At 42.5% G+C, this 18,952-nt stretch overlaps 1 protein-coding gene across 1 annotated transcript in view; it reads right to left on the bottom strand.

The window, feature by feature from the left end:
- The window catches only part of LOC140466786 (dynein axonemal heavy chain 3-like), a 601,941-nt gene that overhangs the window by 567,426 nt on the left and 15,563 nt on the right, over positions 1 to 18,952 (bottom strand). Inside the window, exon 2 of the mRNA XM_072562421.1 lies at positions 7,728 to 7,819. Within this exon, the coding sequence (XP_072418522.1) occupies positions 7,728 to 7,819 (92 nt within the window). The remainder of the gene's footprint in view (positions 1 to 7,727; positions 7,820 to 18,952) is intronic.

The raw sequence follows: 18,952 nt of genomic DNA, 5'->3' as shown, positions 1-18,952 counted from the left end.
ATAATGTGTGTAGCTTTGGTCTCCCTACCTCAGAATGGGTATACGTGTATACCTGCCGTGAGGGGAGTGGAGTGGAGGCTCACCAGGGCTGGTACTGAGGATGGCAGGACTGTTCTATGAAGACGGATTGATTTGATCAGGTCTGTACTCGCTAGTGTTTCAAAGGTTGAGGGGGGTATGATTGAAATGTATAAGATTCTTTCAGGGCTGGACAGACTAGATACAGAGAGGATGTTTCCCCTGGTTGGGCAGTTTAGAACCAGGGCACACAGTTTCAGGAAATGGGATAGTCCAATTGGAACAGAGATGAGAGAAAATGTCTTCACTCGAGAAGTAGTGAACCTGTGGAATTCTCTACCACAGGCGATGGAGGTTAAGTCATTGAATATATTCAAGAAAGAGAGAGATAAATATTTAGATCTCAAAGACATCAAGGAGCATGGGGAGAAAGTTAAAATACAACGTTGACATTGAGGAGCATAATGAATGGCAGAGCAGGCTTGAAGGGCTGAATGGCCTACTCCTGCTCCTGATTTCTACATTTCTATAAAGTAATTGTTCTCACATCATAAATATCTGCAGAATTAAAGTCAGCATGGTTTACTGAAAGGGAAATCATGTTTGGTAAATCTGAGTTCTTTGAGGATGCAGTCAGTAGAATAGATCATGGGGTGGCATGGTGGCTCAGTGGTTAGCATTTCTGCTTCACAGCACCAGGGTCCCAGGTTCAATTCCAGCCTCGGGCAACTGTCTGTGTGGAGTTTGCATGTTCTCCTGTGTCTGCGTGGGTTTCCTCCGGGTGCACCAGTCAGGTGAATTGGCCATGCTAGGTGATTAGGTACATTAGTCAGAGGGAAATAGGTCTGGGTGGGTTACTCTCCGGAGGGTCGGTGTGGACTTGTTGGGCCAAAGGGCCTATTTCCACACTGTAGGGAATCTAATCTAAAAAAACCATGGAGAATCAATGAATGTTGTATATTTGAATCTTCAGCAAGGTATTAATAGTTTCCCACAGTAGACATTAAAGTGGAAAATGAAAACATTATATTTCAAGAATTGGGGGTAACATTATTGAGAATTGAGATTGAGAATTGACTTGCAAGCAGGAAGAAGGGAGTAGGGATAAATGGGCCATTTTCAGAATGGAAGGGAGTGACTACTGGGCTACCACAAGGATCAGTGCCTGCCCCCAGCTATTCACAATATCTAGCAAGGATTTGGATGAGGGAATTAAGCGTCAAACCTCCAAGAAAATATAATACTTGTCATGGAGGGAGTGCAGAAATGGTTCACCAGACTGATTCCTGGGATGGCAAGTTTATCATATGAGGAGAGAATGGGCTAAGTGGGCCTGTATTACCAGGAGTTTAGAAAAAGGATCTAATTGAAACCTATAAAATTCTGACAGGACTGGAAGCAGGGATGATACTTCCAGGTGATGGATGTCCAGGACAACAGGTCGCAATCTCAGGCCATTTCAGACTGAGATGAGGAGAAATGTCTTCAGTTTAAAAGTGGCGAACCTGTGGATGTCTCTACCACAGAAGGTTGGGGAGGCTGAGTGACTGAATACATTCAAGAAAAAGAGAGATTGATTTCTAGAAGCTAAAGGTGTCAATGGCTATGGGGGCCCGTAGAGGATCAACAAGAACACCTTTTCAGTTAGGCCTCTGACTCCCCAGCTCTGTGTTCCCTTACTCACTGTGTCTCCCGCCCCATTCAACTGCTGTTTTGCCAAATTAAAATACAGTTCAATATAGCAGGTGTAACGAAATGTTCCTTCCTTTCTTGTGTGGAAGGATAGTTAAAGAATCGAAATAAGGAGAGTATGAGGATAACATTTCCTGTGATCTCGAACACCCAGTGAGATATCGTTGAACAATCAGCGGTGTAAGAGAGGTCACATGGCAGAATGCAAACTCCCACAAGCAGAGATTAAATAAATGACCAGAAATTCTGCTCGGAGATATTGACTGTGAGGTAACTATTAGCTGAGTCACAGGAAATAACTTCCCTTTATTTAAGTAGTGATCATGAGATTTCTTCCATTCACCTGAGAGGACAGATCAGCTTTGGGTTAACATCTCATTCAAAAGACAGAGCCTCTGACAGTGTAATACTCCCTCAGTGCTGTATCAACATATCTATCTAGAGATGTACAGCACGGAATCAAACCTTTCCGTCCAAATTGTCCATGCCGACCAGAAAACCTAAATTAATCTAGTATAATTTGCCAACATTTGGTCCATTTCCCCTAAATCCCCCCTTTTCATATATCCATCCAGATGTGACTTAAATGTTGTAATTGTATTAGCCTCCACCATTTCCTCTAATAGTTCATTCCACACTTCATCTGATGAAGGAGCACTGTTCCGCAAGCTTGTGATTTCAAATAAACCTTTCTTCAGGAATGCCCGAAACATCGATTCTCCTGCTCCTCGGATACTGCCTGGCCTGCTGTGTTTTTCCAGCACCACATTTTTCAACTCTGGTCTCCAGCATCTGCAGTCCTCACTTTCTCCCATTTCAAATAAACCTGTTGGACTCTAACCTAGTGTTGTGTGACTTCTGACTTTGCCCACCCCAGTCCAACACCGGCACCTCCACGTCATGGAAAAAGTTGCCCTTAGGTCTCTTTTAAATCTTTCTGCTCTCACCTTAAACCTATGCCCTCTAGTTTTGGAATCCCTAGTCTGGGGAAAAGACTTTGACTATTCACCCTATCCATACCCCTTGTGATTTTATAAGCTTGTATAACGTCACCCTTCAGTCTCCAATGCTTCATGAAAAATAGCCTCAGTTTATTCAGCCTCTCCTTTTACCTCAAACCCTCCAACTCTGGCAACATCTTTATAAATCTTTTCTGAACTCTTTCAAGTTTAACAACATCTTTCCTATGGCTGAGAGACAAGCACTGAATGCAGTATTCCAAAAGTGCCCGAACCAATGTCCTAGCTCCCATCTGACTCATTGATAGCACTGAGGTCCGATTTTAGATTAGATTACTTACAATGTGGAAGCAGGCCCTTCGGCCCAACAAGTCCACACTGACCCTCCAAAGAGCAACCCACCCAGACCCATTCCCCTACATTTACCCCTTTACCTAACACTACAAGCAATTTAGCATGGCCAATTCACCTAATCTGAAGATTTTTGGACTGTGGGAGGAAACCGGAGCAAACCCACGCAGGGAGAACGTGCAAACTCCACACAGACAGTTGCCTGAGGCGGGAATTGAACCTGGGTCTCTGGTGCTGTGAGGCAGCAGTGCTAACCACTGTGCCACCCTGTACATGTAATTTTCTGATCATGTACCTACTGAAACACTGTCCAATTGCCTGTTTGATTTTAATTACTATCTTGACTTAAAGACTATAAGAAAGTGTTTTGTCATCTCTATCCAAAGTTAAAGAGGGTCATGTGACAGTAAAAGATAGAGAGATAATGACATTTTCTGATCAGACCATGTACTCACTGATTGGCTGGCTGTTGAGGAGACAGAGGCAATGCTCCAGCTCCTAGAGGGACTGAGGAAAGTATTGAGAGTAAAAAGTGTAACAAGATTGCAAGTTTGGAAAGCTCACCCAAATTTGATTGGTTGACTGTTGAACATTCCCATGAATCATGAAAAATATTTTCACAAGCTATTTTCAACATTTGTATTGCATCTACTTGCAGCCACAGTCTGATACATGCAGACATCCTGTCCTGAAAAAGCAGACACATTAAATCATTAGGCTTTCAAGATTATCTATCTGTCTGTGATGGGGTTTGTGTTGCTTTGTGCACAAATTGAAGACATTGGAGGATGGTGTTAATTCCTGATGCAGGATAGTTGAAAATAATCTGGCTCAGTCTGACCTGCACTATACCTCACTGAGATACGACTTTGTCATCCTAGCAATGTACACTGCAAGAACAACGCAAAGTAATACATCACCAACAAGATGTGACCTGCTGTGATCCAGATTACATTAATTGTGCTTAGGCCATATTACACAGATTGCCACATTAAAGATAAAACATCAGCATGATATAATTGTATGGGGAATAAAACAGCTTGACAGTAACAATCACCATTATACCACACAGCTCACTGCAACATAAGTGCAGCAATTCAGTGAGTGCAGATACGACAATGTTTATGGATCAGAACTAGTGCCACCTTCAGTATTTTATAGACACCTGAGTGGATTCAGGCCTCAAGTCTAGGTGTGACAAGCCAGGGATGAACAAGAGTTCTGGTATGACCTGAGGTCTAAGTTCAAGATCTTGTCAGAAGCCAAGTTCCGGCAGAATGTGGAATGTATAGATCTCATCCCAAACAGGGTGTGGAACAGGTGTCCATTGATCTGATCCTAACTGGGGCATGGGATGTAAACAAAGAAAGCAAGTCACAGTGAGTTCAGCCATGTTGAGTGTCAAGAGAGTAAGGCAAGGCTGAATGGTCTTAACTTTAGTGCTAGGAGTGAAATAGGTAAGATTGATGAGTTAATGGTGTAAATTGACACATGGGAGTAGGATGGTGTTGCCATGTCAGAAACAAGGTTGAAGCACATGTAATTGAAGGAAACTCCATGAGATGGATCAGAAACTGGCTTCATCATTGGATGTAAAATGTAGTGGTAGATGATTGTTTCAGTGACTGGAGTGACCAGCAGTTTACCACAAGAATCAGTATTGGGACCCTTATTGTATGTAATATACTTAAATGGTGTAGATGAAAATGTAAGGGGGAATGTTCCAATGAGCAGATGGTATTTAACACTGACAAGTTCACAGTTTTGAGATTAGATTACCTATAGTGTGGAAACAAGCCATTTGGTCCAATCAGTCCACATCAACCCTCTGAACAATAATCCAACCAGACCAATGGACCTAACATCATGGGCAATTTAGCGTGGCCAATTCACCTGATCTGCACATCTTTGGACTGTGGGAGGAAACTGGAGACATGGGGTGAATGTACAAACTCTACACAGACAGTGGCCCAAGGCTGGAATTGAACCTTGGTCCCTGGGTGCTATGAGCCACCATGATGCACTTTGGAACACGAAACAAGAAAAGGGAGTATTTAATGAATGGCAGGACACTGAGTAACTTTGAGGAAGAGAGGAACAGAAGGATCTTGGGGTAATCATTCACAGATCCCGAGAGTTGGCAGAGCACATGAGTAGAATTGTTAAGAAGGCATATGGGACACTTGCTTTCATCAGTCATGACATGGAGTATAATAACAAGGAGATAATTTTGAATTTGTACAGGCGACAGCTGGAATACTATGGTCACCTCACTACAGGAGGGATGTATTGCACTCGAGGGGATATGGAGGAAGTTCACTAGGATGTTGCCTGTGATGGAGAAATTAGAACTTATAACATAGAATAGTACAGGCCATTTGGCCCTCGATATTGTGTCGACCTGCTATCCTACTCTAAGATCAAACTAACCTCCATACCCTTCACTGTACAGTCTTCCAAGAGTCATTTAAATGTCCCTAATGTCTCTGACTCTACTATCACCGCTGGCAGTGCATTCCACACACGCACCACTCTCTGTGTAAAGAACCTATCTCTGACATCTCCCCGATCCTTTCTCCAATCACCTTAATGAGAAAAGCCCTAGCTCCCTCAACCTTTCTTCATATATCATGCCCTCCAGTCCAGGCAGCATCCTAGTAAATCATCTCCACACCTTGTCTAAAGCTTCCTCATCCTTCCTATAATGAGGCGACCAAAACTGAACACAATATTCCAAGTGTGATCTAAACAGGGCTTTTTTGAGCTGCAGCTTAACCTCTTGGCTTAAAAACAGCTTTACTGTAATGATCCCCATTATACCACACAGCTCACTGCAACACAAGTACAGTAATGCAGATACAACAATGTCGTAACCTCTTAAACTCAATCCCCCTCCTAATGCAAGCCAACACACCATATGCCTTTTTAACTACCCTATCAACTTGGGTGGCAACTTGGAGGGATTTATGGACATAGACCCCAAGATCCCTCTGTTCCTCTACACTGCCAAGAATCCCATCTTTAACCCTGGAATTTGCATTCAAATTCCAAAATAAATCACTTCACATTTTTGAAATTCACTTTGAACTCCATCTGTCACTTCTCAGCCCAGCTTTGCATCCTGTCAATGTCCTGTTGCAACCTACAACAGCCCTCTACACTACCCACAGCTCCACAAACTTTCATGTCATTGGCAAACCTACTAACTCGCCCTTCCACTTGAGCTATCAGGAGAGACTATAGGAGAGGCTTGGATTGTTGTCTTTAGAGCAGAGAAGACTGAGGGGGACAGAATGTGGGATATGTGTATATTGATCCAATCCTAAACAGAGTGCAGGGTGTATTGTTATAAATCTGCCTTTCATGTTCCTTTTGAAAGCAAGTCTTATAAACTTGGAGACAAGCTGTCTACTCAGAGACCAGCTAGCTTTGGTTTTGTTTATAAAGTTGGAATGATGCTCTAATTGCCAAATAAACTTCTCTGGATGAGTGTAGATCCTACAAGACTCAAGAAGCTTTAAAACCCTCCTGGATAAGGCAGCTCACTTGATTAGCACCACATACCCCACCCTCAAATTCACTCCTTCCACCACTGACACTCAATAGCAGCTGTGTGGAACATCTGCAAGACTCACTGCAGAAATTCACCATGATTCCTCTGATAGAACCTTCCAAACTGAAGACCTCTACCCCCTAGAAGGGCAAAGGTATCAGATACATGGAAACATCACAACCTGCAATTTCCTGTCCAAACCACTCACCATCCTGACTTGGAAATATATCACCATTCCTTCACTGTCATTGGGTCGAAATGTTGGAATTCCCTCCCTATTGGCATTTTGAGTCTCCTACATCCCACCAACTACAATGGTTCAAGAAGGCAGTTCACCATCAGCACCAATTGGAGCTGGGAAATAAATGCTATTCTATTAAGTATTGAATTAATTTTCCAGACTTGATAGATTTGGTGGCAGATTGTGATCACTAATTTAATTTTAAGTTGACCTTGACTGCTGTTCCAATGCAGTACAGCTGCCTGTGGAGGCACCATCTGACAAATGACACACCTCAATGAGGTGAGTTTAAAGATAGTGATATACAGAAGCAGAGGGGTTCTCCTCAGATGTATCTTTCAACCAACATCATTGCAACAGATGATCTCATCATTAGCATCTTGTTGTTTGTGGCAGCTTGCTGTGTAGAAATTGAAGTGTACTTCAGAGAAATGCAACTATGACTTCATTTCCATCTCATTCAGTAACCTTGACAAGCTCTCAAGATGTCAAAAGCTCAACTGGAGTCTTTGAGCTGTTCAATAGTCCCTGATTTCCAAAAAGGATTGTTTTTGTTTCTTTGTGTTTCTTGGTTTGCAGGTGGTCAAGAGAAAGTGAAAAAAACAGTTTGTGCAAAGAATTCTTTCAGTACAAACACAGCAGCCAATAACTGGAAGTACTGTGGAAATCACCATCTCTGGATCAATTATTGGCATTGAAATAACAAATGGAAGGATGTGACTAAATATAAACTCTTCCTGTTACCAAGTGAATAAGTCACCAATCTGCTTGGTGCTATTGCAACAGAATCTATTATGATCATTCAAATAAATTTCCAAGGGTAGAATTAGGAACACTGCAGAATGTCACCACAGCCATTACACCCTCAAATATCTCTGGTGAAATTCAAAAGAAATGACAAGAAGAGATTTACCTGACATTTCGATAAAACTTCTCCTCTTTCCAAGGAGCTGCTTGTGTCAAAGGTCCACGTTGGAGGATCTTTGGGGTCTGGCTACACACTGGCTGTATAAAAAAAAGAATTGTCCGGGGATCATTAATCTCATCATCATCCTCCCATGTTCACATTTGTAAAGGCAATTTCAAGTAATCCCTGACAACAGTGAGTGTGGAATTGTTTAGGTTGTGATATTCTGTGAATATGATGTTGTTTGTTTGGAAGGGAGGACAAAATAACAGAATATTATTTAAATGGAGAGATACTACAGAAAGCTGCAACACAAAGGGACTGAAGGGTACTTGTACACAAACACAGAAACACACAGGTACAGCAAGTAATCAGGAAGATTCATGGAATGTTGGCCCTTAGTTCAAGGGGGTTGGGTGTAAGAGTAGGGAAGTGGAACTACAACTGGAGGAAGTTCAGAAAAGATTTATTAGTAGGATGATTTCTAGTATAGAGCGTTATGAGTAAAGGCTAAACAGGTTGGAACTATGCTCACAAGTTTAGAAGAATGGGAGGTGATCTCATTGAACATATCAGGTTCTTAAGCGACTTGACACGGTAAATATTGAAAAGATGTTTCACCTCAGGGTAGAGTCTCGGACCAGAGGGCACAATCTCAGAATAACGGGGCACTGATTTAAGACTGATGAGTGGAGGAATTTCTTCTCTCAGCGGGTTGAGAGTCTTATGAATTCCTTAGCTCAGAGAACTGTGGAGGGAGATTCTGGTTCTGTACTTAAGGCTGAGATAGAATTTTGATCAGTCGGGGAATCAAGGGTTATGGTGAAAAGGAAGAAAAGGGGACATGAAAAAATGATAAATCAGCCATGATCCTATCAAATGGCAGAGCAGGCACTCATCCAGGCAAGTGGGGAGTATTCCATTACTTGTGCCTTGTACAGGATGGACAGATTTTGGGGAGTCCGGAGGTGAGTTACTCATTGCAGTATTCTAGCCTCTGACCTGCTGTTGTTGCCACTGTGTTTTTGTGGCAAGTCAAGTTCAATTTCTGATCAATAGTATCCCCCATGACATTGATTCCCATTGATTCCAGTTTTGCTAGGGCTCTTTGATGCCACACTTGGTTGAATGCAGCCTGGATGCCAAAAGTTGTTACTCTCAACTCCCTTCTGGAAGTCCTCTTTTGTCCATGTTTGAACCAAGGCCGTAATGAGGTCAGGAGCTGGGTGACCCTGGCCGAACCCAAACTGAGCAGGTTATTGCTGAGCAGGTGCTGCTTGATAGCACTGTTAATGACACCTTCCATCACTTTACTAGTCATCAAGAGTAGACTGATGAGGCGGTAATTGGCCAGGTTGAATTTATCCTGTTTTTTATGTGTAGGACACACTGAGACAATGTTCCACATTGTTGGGCAAATGTCAGTATTGTAACTTCACTAGAACAGCTTGCTTGGGGTGTGGCAAATTCTGAAGCACAAGTCTTCAGTACTATTGCCAGAGTGTTGTCAGGGCTCATAGCCTTTGCAATATTCCAGTGCTTCCAATTATTTCTTGATATTACATGGAGTGAATCAAATTAGCTGGAGACAGGTAATGCTGGAGGAGGACCACTGGAGGAGGCCAAGATGGATCATCCACTCAGCACTTCTGACTGAAGATTGTTGCAAATGCTTCAGCCTGATCTTCTGCCTTATGTGTTGGTCTTAGATTATTTGGATTACTTACAGTGTGGAAACAGGCCCTTCAGCTCTTCCATCATTGAGGATGGGGATATTTGTGGAGCCTCCTCCTCCAGTGAGATGTTTAATATTACACCACCATCCATGACTGGATGTGGCAGGACTGCAGAACTTGGATCTGATCTATTCGATGAGGAATCGCTTACCTCTGTCTATTGCTTACTGCTTAAGCTGGTTGGCACGCAAGTAGTCCTGTTCGGTAGCTTCACCAAGTTGACAACCCATTTTCAGATATGCCTGGTACTGAGGTTTGGTGCAATGGTTGAGTGGGCATATGCTGGGCCAATAGGCTGCACAGTGTGTTGAAGCACAATTCTGCTGTTATTGATGGCTCCTAGTGCCTCATGGATGCCCAGTTTTGAATTGCTAGATCTGTTCACAGTCTATCCCATTTAACACAATGAAAATGCCACACAACGCAATAGAGAATACTCTCAATGTGAAGGCAGGACTTTGTCCCCACAAGGACTGTGCGATCGTCACTCTTACCAGTACTATCATGGACAGATGTATCTGCAACTGGCAGATTGGTAGGGACAAGGTCAAGTGTTTTTCCCACTTATTGATTTCCTTATCACATCTGCAGCAGACCCAGCCTTGCATCTATATCCTTTAGGACCATCGCAGCTCCTTCAGTATTACTGCTGCATAACCAGTCTTGATGGTATAGATTAAAATCCCACATTTAGAGTATATTGTGTGCCCTTGCCACCTTCAGTGCTTCCTTCAAGTGTTCATCACAGAGGAGGGCCACTAAGGTAGGAGTGTAGGTGGTAATCGCAGGAGGTTTCCTTGTTAATGTTTAACCTAAAGCCATGAGAATTCATCAGGTCCAGAGTCAATGTTGAGGATTCCCAGGGCAACCCCCTCCCCACTGTGCTGCTACCGCTGCTGGATGGGACAGGACACATCCAGGAATGGAGATGTTGGTGTCTGGGACATTGTCTATAGGTATGAATTCTGTGAGTGTGACTATGCCAGGCTGCTGTTTGATTAGTCTGTGAGTCAGCTCTCTCAATTTTGCCACTTGGTCCTAGACGTTAAGGAGGACTTTGCAGAGCTGTTTCTACTGTTGCCATTTCTGCTGTCTAGGTTGATGCCAGATAGTCTGTCAGTTTCATTCCTTTTTGGAGACTTTGCAGTGATTTTTACAACAGTGTGGCTTGCTGGGCCATTTCACAGGGCAGTTGGGGATCAACCAAATTGTTGTTTGCCTGGAGTCACATGTCGGCCAGACCAGGTAAGGATGGTAGATTTTCTTCCAAAGATCCACATGGTTTCATAGCCATCATTACACTCTTAATTTCAGAATTTTTTACTGAATTCAAATTCCACCATTTGCCATGGTGAGATTCAAACCTGGGTCCTAGAACATTATATGGGTCTCTGGATCAATAGTCTAGTGATCATATCATATCACCTCGCCCAAGAGGAAACAACACAGCAAGAGCACATTCATGGGAAATCAATGTCATACTTACAAATAATGGTTGCTGAGGTTGACAAGAAACTAGTCAGATGAACCTGTGCAGATGAGCTAGTAGTATAAATTGAGATAAATAAATGCAATTCAGTGGGCATTACTGAGATGTGGCTACAGGATGACCTACATTGGAACCTGAATATTGAAGGGTATATGACATTTAGGAAGGACAGGAAGGGTTAGGAAACGCTGGAAGAGTGGTTCTTCTAAGTAAATGTAGTCTTCTAGTCTTACTTCTGTGGTAGGCAAAGTAATGGAAAGGGTACTGAGGGATAGGATTTATGAGTATCTGGAAAGACACTGCTTGATTAGGGACAGCCAGCACGGATTTGTGAAGGGTAGGTCTTGCCTTACAAGTCTTATTGAATTCTTCGAGGAGGTGACCAAGCATGTGGATGAGGGTAGAGCAGTGGATGTAGTGTACATGGATTTTAGTAAGGCATTTGATAAGGTTCCCCATGGTAGGCTTATGCGGAAAGTCAGGAGGCATGGGATAGAGGGACATTTGGCCAATTGGATAGAAAACTGGCTAACCGGTCGAAGGCAGAGAGTGGTGGTAGATGGTAAATATTCAGCCTGGAGCCCAGTTACAAGTGGAGTTCCGCAGGGATCAGTTCTGGGTCCTCTGCTGTTTGTAATTTTTATTAATGACTTAGATGAGGGAGTCGAAGGGTGGGTCAGTAAATTTGCAGATGATACGAAGATAGGTGGAGTTGTGGACAGTGAGGAGGGCTGTTGTCGGCTGCAGAGGGACTTAGATATGATGCAGAGCTGGGCTGAGGAGTGGCAGATGGAGTTCAACCCTGCCAAGTGTGAGGTTGTCCATTTCGGAAGAACAAATAAGAATGCGGAATACAGGGTTAATGGTAGGGTTCTTGGTCAGGTGGAGGAACAGAGGGATCTTGGGGTCTATGTACATAGATCTTTGAAGGTTGCCACTCAGGTGGATAGAGTTTGTAAGAAGGCCTATGGTGTATTAGCGTTCATTAGCAGAGGGATTGAATTCAAGAGTCGTGAAGTGATGTTGCAGCTGTACAGGACTTTGGTTAGGCCACAGTTGGAGTACTGTGTGCAGTTCTGGTCGCCTCACTTTAGGAAAGATGTGGAAGCTTTGGAGAGGGTGCAGAGAAGATTTACCAGGATGTTGCCTGGAATGGAGAATAGGTCGTACGAGGATAGGTTGAGAGTTCTCGGCCTTTTCTCGTTGGAACGGCGAAGGATGAGGGGTGACTTGATAGAGGTTTATAAGATGATCAGAGGAATAGATAGAGTAGACAGTCAGAAACTTTTTCCCCGGGTACAACAGAGTGTTACAAGGGGACATAAATTTAAGGTGAAGGGTGGAAGGTATAGGGGAGATGTCAGGGGTGGGTTCTTTACCCAGAGAGTGGTGGGGGCATGGAATGCGCTGCCCGTGGGAGTGGTAGAGTCAGAATCATTGGCGACCTTTAAGCGGCATTTGGATAGGTACATGAATGGGTGCTTAATCTAGGTTAGAAGTTCGGCACAGCATCGTGGGCCGAAGGGCCTGTTCTGTGCTGAATTGTTCTATGTTCTATGTTCTATGTTCTATAAATGTGAGATTGGCTCAATAGAGGGAGAATGCCTAAATTCAGGAAACCAGGATAGAAGCAGCCTGTATAGAGATGAGGAATGATAAAGACAAAAGTGCACTTGGTGGGAGATGTGTTCAGGTCCCCATACGGTTGGACATGACATCAAGGAAGAAAAATGGCAGCATGTCAAAAGGGTACAGCAATTATCATGGGGTTTTTAACCATTGACATAATGTAAGGGAGTGAAATGTGGGTTCAACATTACTATTTGGAAGTTAAACAAGGACAATATGGGCATGAACGTAGAGCTAGCAAAAGTGAACTAGAATTTAGGGTGAGGGATTGGTCAATACAGATGCAGTGGCAAACATTTAAGGGCTATTCCACAAAGCACAAAATAGGCAAATTCCAACAAATAAGAAAAATTGTAGGGGATGAAACCATCATCCATGATTAACTAAAACAGTCAAAGATAGGATCTAACCTAAATAAAATACATATAATTTTGCACAGATTGATAGAATGCTTTGGTTTTGACAAAGGATCACTGGATTCAAATGGTTAACTCTGATTTTTCTCCACAGATGCTGCCAGATACGCTGAGTTTCTCCAACATTTTCTGTGTTTGTTTCCGAACATCAACACTCACAGTCCTTTATTTTGTTTTGATAATGTGTCATATCAAAGGTTGTTTGAGAAAGTAGAGGTTCATGGCATAGGGACGAACAGGCATGAATTAGCATAGATAGAAGATTGGATGACTGGCAGAAAGCAGAGCGTAGAAATAAATGAGTCTTTTTCAGGCTGGCAGGATGTGCCACAGAGGTCAGTGTTGAGAAATGACCTTTTGCAATTTCTATAAATTATTTTCACAAAGGGACTGGCGACACAAAGAGAGGCAGAAAAGTGAATTCTGAAGATGACTTAAGGAAGTTGCAAAGAGATATAGACAGGTTAAATTAGCAGGCAAAGATCTGGCAAATGGTAACTGTGGGAAAGTGTGAAATTGTCCATTTTGGCAAAAAGAATTTTAAAAAATATACTATCTAAATGGTGAGCAGTTGCAGAGCTCTGCGATACAGGAAGATCTGAGTGTCCTAGTGTATGAATCACAGACGTTTAGTGTGCAGGTACAGTGGGTGGTTTAATGAGGGGGATTTGAATGTAAGAGGAGGGAGGTTATACTGGGCTTGAATAAGTCAACTTCTGGAATACTGTGTAAAGTACTGTCACCGTACTTGTAGAAAGATGTTAATGCATTGAAAACAGTTCAAATAAAGGTTGTTAGTCTAATACCTGGTATGAGTTGATTGCCTTATGAGGAAAGGCTAGACAGGCTGAGCGTGTATCCTCTGGAGTTTAGAGGAGACAGAGGGACTTAACTGAAAACTATAAGATCCTGAGGGGACTTGACCAAGTGGATATTGAAAGGATGCTTCCTGTTGTGGGACAGTCTAGAAATTGGGTTCATAAGGGGTCACCCATTTAAGACAAAGATGTGGAAATAATTTTTCTCAGAGGGTTGTGTGTCTTTGGAACTCCTTTCCTCAAAAAGTAGTGGGTGCAGGATGTTTAAATAATTTGAAAGCAGAGGTAGATAGATTCTTGATGGCCAAGGGGATGACAGTTAATTGGGGATACGCAGAAATGTAGAGTTGAGCTTAAAATCAGGTCAGGATCTTAATAAATGGTGCATTAGGCTTGAATGGTCAAGTGTTGTTCCTTGTGTAAACAAGTAGCAATTTCATTTATTGTAAATCACACCAGATAGCAATGAAGCATCATGTTAGCGTCATATAACTTCTTAAAATATTTAATATGAAGTGAAAATCACTGGCTAGGCCAACAATTGTTGCCCTTTCCTAATTGTCCTTGAATTGAGTGGCTCTCGAGGACATTTTAAAGAACAGTTAAGATTCAACCACATTGCAGCTGGTCTGGAGTCACATGTAGGCCTGACCAGGTGATGATGGCAGATTTCCTTCAGTAAATGAAATGAGTGAGCCAGATGGGTTTTTCCTGACAATCATTAAATGGTCACTATTAGACTAACTTTGAATCTCAGATTTATGAAGTGAATTCAAACTTCTACCATTGCAGAGGTGAGATTCACTCCCAGGCTCTCAAATCATTAGTCTGATCCTGTGTTTTACTGGTTGAGTAAGATTACCGCTACACAGTCATGTTCTCACTCTATAATTTGCCACCAACAATCTGTCTCTGCAAACTCTTCTTTCACAGCCATCAGGGAGGTCTGATTTTCAATATGGAGACCAACTAAAATGCAAGAAACAAAATTCAACTCCCAGTTTGTTACAGGATAATGGGAATGTATCTGTCAGGATGCCGTCTCTCAAGCTTCAGGCAGTTTTTGATGAAATTTTGTGCAGCGGATATGTATAATAAACAAAGCTCATGGAGCAGGCCAGAGGAACAGACAAGCTGCATGAAGCCATCAGGATTGCTCAATTGACATCCCTACAATGTTTGGTGCCCAAGCCATATCATGGAGTAGACAACACTGCATTGAATGGATAAATATCAAGTGTGGAATTACATACTTTCATCATCAATCCTGTGTCACACTTTGCTGTACATTGATATGAAATTTAAACTCAACAGTAAAAGATAAGGATGCTGTCACAGTGCACAGTCAGGAAAACCAACACCTGATATTTTCTTGACCTAGTCCCAAATAAAGACATTGAATATACAGATACTAAATAAAGTTTCCATACTCCTACTGGATCATAGGGCAGCCTTCATCAGAGAGAGAGAGAGACAGACAGACAGAGATGACCATTGATGGTTTTACCTGAGGGTGATCACACCTTAGAGAAGGGGAACAGTTCAGAAGGAGGGTCCTTCATAGTGACCTCAGTTCATGTGGAAATTGAACCGCTGCTGCATTACAAACCAATCATCCAGCCAACTGAGCTAAATAACCTTCATGGCAGTGGCTGTGCAGGCACTGCATGGATAGGTCCTGATTATACAATTATCGAATATATAGGTTCTGAATTCACAGAACTGACACTACATGGATAGAATATTCAAATACTGAACATTAAATACACAGGAGTTGAATAAGACAGGACCTCAATATACAGGAATTTTTTAAATGTATGCATTCACAGGATGAGGGCGCCGCTGGCTAGACCAACATTTATTGCTTATCCCTAACTGCTCAGAGGGCAGTTAAGAGTCAATTACTTTGCTGTGGACCTGGAGTCACATATAGGTGAGGATGGAAGTTTCCTTCCCTACACGGCATTAGTGAAGCGGTTGAGTTTTTCCCAACAATCATTAGTGGATTTATGGTCATCATTAGACTCTTAATTCCAGATTTTTATTCAGTTCAAATTCTACCACCTGCCAAGATGGAGTTTGAACCCAAGCACCAAAACATTCCTTGGTCTCTGGATTAACAGCCCAAATGTAGCACCACTGAGCCATCATCTCCCCATCACCTCCACTGAATACACAGGGCCTGAATATACAAGTACTGGACATCCAGGAACTGAATACATGAGTATAAGTAATTTCTCTGCACTCATTCTGTCAAAACCCCTCACAATTTTGAATAACTACTAAAGCTCCTCTTAATATTCTCAGCTGTAAGAACAACCCTAGCCTCTCCAACATCTCTACACATCCCTATAACCATTCTATGAACTCTCCTTAGTGCCTTCTGTGTGGTGCTCACATGCTCCCTATTGTATGAATGTCCTGAACTGAACAGCTTACTCTAGCTGAAACCTAACCAAATGATTTATATAAATTAACTTGATCTTCCCTTTTTCCATGCACTGTGTCTCTAATTACAAAACTGAAGATATACCACACATATTTGTTATCAGGCATCTCAATGAACAAATGAAAAATAAACCTTCCCACTCAAACTTCAGTGTTTCCTGGGTGTAAGATATTCTGCTGGGAATAACCGAAGGAGAGACAAGCTGAAGACGGGCAGTTTCAGAGAGACAGTTTAACACTTGGAGATTTTCTTCAAGGTGCTTTCGTTCACACACTTTCAGTAAAACTCTGGCATCAGATACTCTTTGAACCCAATGAGCCGATGATAACATGCTTTGAACCATGGGGTTTCTTATGGAACAGTGGTATTGCCCCTATTTCTGGGTCAGAAGGTCCAGGTTCAAATTATACCATCCCCAGAAGTATGTCATAACATGGCCAAACAGGTTGATTGAAAACTATTAAACCCAACTCAATGAGCTGAAAGGCATTTTTTGCACTGTATGACCCTATTACTTAGACAAGTTGGTCTTAACTGTGTCCCTGATGAGTATTCTCTCTATTTTAGAACATAGAGCATAAAGCAGTATAGCACAGTATAGGCCCTTTGGCCTACCTTTGGACCTTGATGTAGTGCCGATCTTTTATCCTACTCTAAGATCAACTTGACTACATACCCTTCATTTTACTATCATCCATGTGGCCATCCAAGAGTCACTTAAATGTCCTTAATGTATCTGACTCTAATAGCACTGCTGGGGGTGCATTCCAGGATGCTGCCTGGAGGGAGAGCATGTCGTATGAAGAAAGGTTCAGGGAGCCAGGGCTTTTCTCATTGGAGCGAAGAGGATGAGAAGTAACTTGACTGAGGTGGATAAGATGATGAGAGATGTGAATAGAATGGATAGCAAGAGACATTTTCCCAGGGCGGAAATGGCTATTATGAATGGACATAATTTTAAGGTGATTGGAGGAAGATTCAGGGGCCATGTCAGAGGTAGGTTCTTTACACAGAGAGTGGTGGTTGCATGTAATACACTGCCAGCAGTGGTAGCAGATCCAGATGCATTAGGGATATTTAAGTGACTCTTGGATGAGCACATGGATGATAGTAAAATCAATGATATGTAGGTTAGTTTGATCTTAGAGTAGGATAAAAGATCGGCACTACATCGAGGGCCAAAGGGCTGTGCTGTACTATTCTATGTTCTATGTCTTCCACGTACACACCACTCTCTGTGTAAAGAACCGACTTCTGACATCTCCCCTGAACCTTCCTCCAATCACCTTAAAATTATACCCCTCATGATAGACATTTCCATCCTGGGAAAAAAGTCTCTGGCTATCCACTCTATCTATGCTTCTCATCATCTTGTACACCTTTATCAAGTCATCTCTCATCCTTCTTTACTCTAACGAGAAAAGCCCGAGCCTCAACATTTCTTCATAAGACATGCCCTCCAGTCCAGGCAGTATCCTGGTAAATCTCCTCTTCACCCTCTTGGAAGCTTCCACATCCTTTCTACAATGAGGTGACCAGAACTGAACACAATATTCCAAGTGTGGTCTAACTAGGGCTTTATAGACCTGCAGCATAACCAAAGCTCTGAACCTTAATCCCCCTGCTAATGTAGGCCAACACACAGTACACCTTCTTAACAACCTTAATAACTTGTGTAGCAACTTTGAGGGATCTATGCACGTGGACCCCAAGATCCCTCTGTTCCTCCATACTGCCAATAATCCTGCCTTAAACTCTATAATCTGCATTCAAATTTGACCTTCCAAAATGAATCACTTCACACTTTTCCAGGTTGAACTCCATCTGCCACTTCGCAGCCCAGTTCTGCATCCTGTCAATGTCCCATTGCAACCTACGACAGCTCTCCACACTATCCACAGCTTCACCAATCTTCATATCATTGGCCATTGGCAAACCTACTAACTCACACATCCATTTCCACATCCAAGTCATTTATAAAAATTCCAAAGTGCAGAGGTTCCAGAACTGCGGAACACCACTGGTAACTGAGCTCTAAGCTGATTACTTTCCACCTACTACCACCCACTGTTTACTATGGGCCAGTCAATTCCAGACAGCCAGATTTCCCTGTATCCCAAGTATCCTTACTTTCTGAATGAGCCTACCTTGGGAAACCCTATCAACTACCTTGCTAAAATCCACATACACCACATCCACTGCTCTACCTTCATCAATGTGTTTTGTCACATCCTCAAAGAATTCAATAAGACTTGTGAGGCATGACCTGCCCTTCACAAAGCCATGGTGACTATCTCTAATCAAGCTATGCTTTTCTAAAGAATCATGAATCCTGTCTCTCAGAGTCGTCTCCAATAATTTGCCCACCGCAGATGTAAGACTGACTGGTCTGTAATTCCCAGAGATATCCTTGTTCTCTTTCTTGAACAAGGAAATAACATTTGCCATTCTCCAAGCATCTGGCACTACTCCATTGGACAGTGAGGATGCAAAGATCATCACCAAAAGCCCAGCAATCTCTTCCCTCACTTCCTGTAGAAATCTTAGGTATATCCTGTCTGGCCCAGGGGACCTATCTATCCTCGTGTTTTCAAAATTTCCAGCACATCCTCCTTCTTAAAAAGAACCTGTTTGAGTGTATCAGCCTGTTTCATGCTGTCCTTACAAACGACAAGGTCACTGTCACTAGTGAAT

This window comes from Chiloscyllium punctatum, chromosome 44, assembly GCF_047496795.1.
Source record: "Chiloscyllium punctatum isolate Juve2018m chromosome 44, sChiPun1.3, whole genome shotgun sequence".
Taxonomy (NCBI): Eukaryota; Metazoa; Chordata; class Chondrichthyes; order Orectolobiformes; family Hemiscylliidae; genus Chiloscyllium; species Chiloscyllium punctatum.
The sequence above is the reverse complement of the archived record's forward strand: the minus strand, read 5'-3'. Positions and strand labels throughout refer to the sequence as shown.